The sequence below is a fragment of the Dermochelys coriacea genome, chromosome 9, assembly GCF_009764565.3.
Source record: "Dermochelys coriacea isolate rDerCor1 chromosome 9, rDerCor1.pri.v4, whole genome shotgun sequence".
NCBI lineage: Eukaryota > Metazoa > Chordata > Testudines > Dermochelyidae > Dermochelys > Dermochelys coriacea.
The window spans coordinates 5,220,480-5,225,071 of record NC_050076.1 but is presented as its reverse complement, the minus strand read 5'-3'; the positions used below and the strand labels follow the sequence as shown (position 1 = coordinate 5,225,071).

Below are 4,592 nucleotides of genomic sequence, written 5' to 3'. Positions count from 1 at the left end.
GGAAAAAACCCTGGTGTGCTGAGAACAGCATTCCCCCCTCGTTCCTTACTGCTGTGTCCTCCCAGCTCTCCTGCTTACTGTCCCCTTCCTTCGTCCCCACCTAAATCCACACTTAACTGAAGGCCTAAATGGGGCTACTCTAACCGAGGAAGACTTCTAGTTGAGTCAGTGAAAGCTGCCCTCGTCTCATGAGCCATTCACTGGCGACCACTCTATATTTGTCTTTTTATTGTGTGCTCCCATCATGTGTGGTGGCTGATGGGGAGAGGAAGAAAAACAGCTGGCTGGTTCCGAAGCCAGCGGAGAAACACTCGGCAAGATGCCAGGTCCAGGTGCTATTTCTGCTCCTGGATCTTCACATAGCGGGGGAGTTTGCTGCTCTGCTTGTCTGGGGACACCAGGGCCAGGGGGTCTTCGAGCTTTGAAGGTCGCCGGGGAAGGGGGAGCTGGCTGCAGGATTTTGTGCCGCTACATCGACGCCTCATCAATTTCAGCCTGTCCAGGCAGAGAGATGGCCCCACCTCCTCCCCATTTGTATGCTCTCCTGGGGAGGAGGCTGTCCTAGTGGGAGGGGGAGCCTGAGCCTGAAGTGGCATCCCTGTGCCGGGGGGAAGGTGCTGTTTGCCCTCTCGCTCCATGCCCATCACTGCCAGGCCATGCTTTACGTAGCTGCGGAAGAGGAGGGAAAAGTTTTCCAGGAAAGGCTCCAAGTCCACATCGGGAGATTTCTTCTTGTATTCGTACAGCTCCTCCAGACCCTGCCTAGCATTCTCCTTGGAGCCAATCTTTTTAAAGATGCCTGCTAACATGTCATTGACTTTGCCCTTTGCAGCCTTGTCAGCCGCATGACCGGCATCTGTATTGGTCTCGTTGGCAGCCTGCATGGTGGAGAGCCTTGTTGCCCAGCCCAGGTGAGCCTCCAGCTCCGACTCCTCCTTGTTCTCGATCATGGTGAGGTGGTCCAGAATCCCAGGCCCTGTTAGCCTGCTCAAGGAGTGCAGTAGAGTTTTCAGAGCTATCTGGGGGAACGGACTTGTGCACTGCTTTAGTTTCTCTTGGGGGAGTGCCTTCATGAAGAGGTGGATGTCCAGTAGGATCTGGTCCAGGTTGACAGTGCCTATTGTTCGGGGGAGAAGCTGCGTGATTCTCCACAGACACTTGGCCACCAGCTCGGGGAACTTGGGGGGGCTGGCTGCAGCTGTCAGGCTATCCTGGAGCAGGGCGAGCAAGGCACTAAAGATTCTGGTCTGGTCAGACTGCTCCAGCACCTTTTTCATTAGGAGATTGATGGACTGGATGACCTCTTGCCCTTCCTCCACGTCCTCCACTAGGGATTCCAGCATCAAGGTGATGAGACTGTGGAGCAGGTCCTTCAACACCCCTGTGGAGGCCTCCTGGGCCAGGCTTTCTGTCTGGAACAGCAGCATCATGTTACGAATGATACAGCCATATAGCTGAATGACTTGGTCCTTCCCCAGTTTCTCCTCCCCCACCTGCAGCCTGTGGATGTACCGGAGCTGCCGCAAAGTGGCTATCAGGAACTGGTTGATGTGGCCAGACATGGCTTCTGCCTTGTCCTCCTGCTTCAGGATCTCATCGATCTGTGCCAGAGCCTGGATGATGGTGTCGACGTTGCCACTGGCCACGTGGTGGATAATGAAGTTGATGGTGGAGGCAACGTTTCTGTGCATGCCATTAGGGTGCAGGGAAACAGCACTGGGCTGGGGTTCAGGAATTGCACCTGGCTGAGTAATGCCATCAGGTTTGGGACTCTTGCACTGGAGAGAGTCATGCACATTCTCAGGCTCCTCTATGTCCACCTGGAATGTCTGGGGAGTTGCCTGCCCCGTCTCCATGTCTGCTGCCGTGCTGTGGGCGTGACTGGGTTTGGAGGGCATGCTGTCTGCTGTTCCCATGCTGTCATTAGCACTTGCACTCAGAGCATGCGGCGGTCTCTCCGTGGCCTGTTTGGCCGGAGAAGCAGCTGGCCTGATGGCTGCCTGTTCCATGCTCTCTTCTAGCATCCTCATGTGTTTCTCTGAAAGGTTCCCAATCAGCTTGAGCACCCCTTCCCCATGCACATGGTAAGCGGTCACAATGATGTTTAAGGCAGCACTGCGGATGGCATTGTTTTGGTCTCCAATGAAGGCAGATATCACCTTGAAGGCTTTGCCAGGGCTTGGCTGGCACACTTCCATGCCGTAGGCTTTGACTAAATATCCCAGCTCAGTGAGGCATCCTGCCTGCTGCTTGGTTTTCTTTGACCTGGTCCCTTCCATGATGAAGTTGAACATCTTCCTGGCTGGATAGACCAGGCAGACCCTCTTCAAAACATCATGCACCTCCCTGAGGAGAACCTCTTTCGTCTCCCCCATCTTCATGACCAGGTAGGGGAGGAAAGATGTTGCCTCGTGCTCAGTTAGCTGGTATCTCTCCCGGCTCAGCAAGGTGAACAGCAGCTTGAGATACTCCAGGCTCTTCGTCAGAACCCAAGTGTTGGTGTCGAAGAACCGCAGGGTGAGCCACTTCAGGATCAGATCCAGACAGCTGATGAGGCCGTCCTTTTCCCTCTCCAAGTGCTTGACCAGGATGGCCAATGCTTTGATGTGGTGCTGGAAATTGGAGTGAAACATCTCCTCCTGCAGCCAGTTGGACACACAGCTGCACATCTGAGCCTTCAGCTGCTCCGCGTACTTGTTGCTGGGGGTGGTGAAGTTCCACCTCAGCACCTTCCGCCCTCTCTCCTCCTTTGCTCTCTGCTCTTTTCCTTTGGGGACGGTGATAAAAATAGGACCCAGCTTGTTGCCACCCTCCTTCAGGCTGGCCTTTGTTTGCACCTTCCCCCCATCGGGCAAGCCTTTGACTTTCAGGGCAGCCGCTCCTGATGTGGCTTCTTTGGGTCCAGGCTTCCGTTCCAGGGCACTGCTGGACACGGATTCTCCGGCAGGGGCTGGGGAAGAAGATGCTGATGCCAGGTGGGATGTGGCTGAGGCTGAGGTGAAGGCCGGGACAGCCGTGACCCTTGGCAGCCTGGAAGGCAACTTAGAAGGAACAGTGGGCTCGGACGTAGGGTTGGCTTTGGCTGTCTCCAGCACGGCCACTACATGGTCCTTGGTAGCCGGCTTCAGTTGGCGAGTGGCTTTGTCCATCTCCTCAAATCCCAGGTGCATCAAGAAGAAGGGCACGGCTTCCTGGGCCGCCCTCTGCACGTCGCCATTGCAATCTCCCAGGCAGGTGTAGAGGTGAGGCACACCCCGCAGCAGGTCTGAGGGGGCAGAACGGAGAGCAGGCAGCTTCTCAGCCAGCCAGCTCAGCAGTTCTTGCCTTTGGAAAGGGTTTTCCACTCTCAGCTCCTCGGAAGAATCGTCCCCCTCCAGCCAGTCCTTCGTGCCGATCTGCTCGGCCCAGGCATTCACGGCCATAAGGGCTGAGGCTCGCAGGTTGCTCTTGCTGTCCCTGAAGATGGTGACCAGGGGGATGCCCAGATTCCTCACGTGCTGCTTGATGCTCGGGCCCATGGTGGTGGCCAGTCGCTGGAGGATTCTCAGAGTCTGCTGCACCAGAACTATATTGGGGTCCTGGAGACAAGCCCTCAGGGCAGCTGGGAGGTCGCCCACGTTCGGCTGGATGAGGCTGACGTTGCTAAGGATACCTGCCACCTCGTCCAGGCCCTCCTTTTGGATCCTCCAGCTCTTGTCCCGCAGCTTCGACACCAGCGCTGAGGTGATCCTGTCGCTGATATTCACAGCCTCAGTCCTTCCATGGTCCTGGGGCTTCCCTCCCTTCCCCTCATCCCCGCTCCCCCTACAGTGCTTGGAGCTGCCCCGGGTGGGAGCAGGTGGGCTCTGCCCTTTCATCTTCTCCAGCTCGGCATCTATCTGGGAGAGAAGGGGCAGCGTCTCGCTCTCGAAGCACGCTCTCAGAGGGGCGCCCACGTACAGAGAAATGGTCCCCAGCAGGACAAAGGCAGAGGCCCGTACATCCGGGTGAACAGCAGCAAGAGCAGCCTTTATGGTACTGACCAAGGCCTTCATCTCCATCCCAGTGAAGCCAAACTCTGTAATGGCATTCGCCAGCCACTTCAGGGCTTCTGCCTGGGTCCTGGGCTGAGTCTGTGAGAAAGCCAATGACATGACCTTGTCAGCAGTCCACGGCAGCGCACAGGCCTCTGCTATCGCTGTCAGGGCTCCTTTCACGTCGCTGCTGCAGATCACATCGCCCACCTTCCCCACCAAGCTGGCCAAGACAACCTGAGCTGATGTTCTGGAAAAGTTTCCCTTCTGGGCGATCAGGGTGATGATGTGAAGCTTTTTCTGCATCACCGGGAGTTTGGTTTCCTCCCATCCACTATCCTTCTCCAGCAGCCTCACCAGGGCCTGGCAGGGCATTTTGCTCTTTTCTATTTCTTCCACAGCCTTCTGAAATGCCTCCAGGCCGGAAAACCTCTCCTTCCAGTTGCGGCTGGCCAGCTGCTGAATGCAGGAGGCCGGAAGGACAGCTGCCACCACTTCCTCACATGATTCTTCTGAGAGCTCAAGTTCAGACATGTTGCTTGTCACTGACTTTTGTTTGCTTTGGGCGCCAGAACCTCC

General features: G+C 56.4%; 1 protein-coding gene across 1 annotated transcript; it reads right to left on the bottom strand.

Moving 5' to 3' along the window:
* Positions 1–335: 335 nt before the first annotated feature.
* On the bottom strand, positions 336–4,592 carry LOC119861341 (cytoskeleton-associated protein 5-like). Its single transcript, XM_038416374.2, has one exon. The coding sequence runs from the start codon at positions 4,545–4,547 to the stop codon at positions 336–338; it is 4,212 nt and encodes a 1,403-aa protein (XP_038272302.2). The 5' UTR covers positions 4,548–4,592.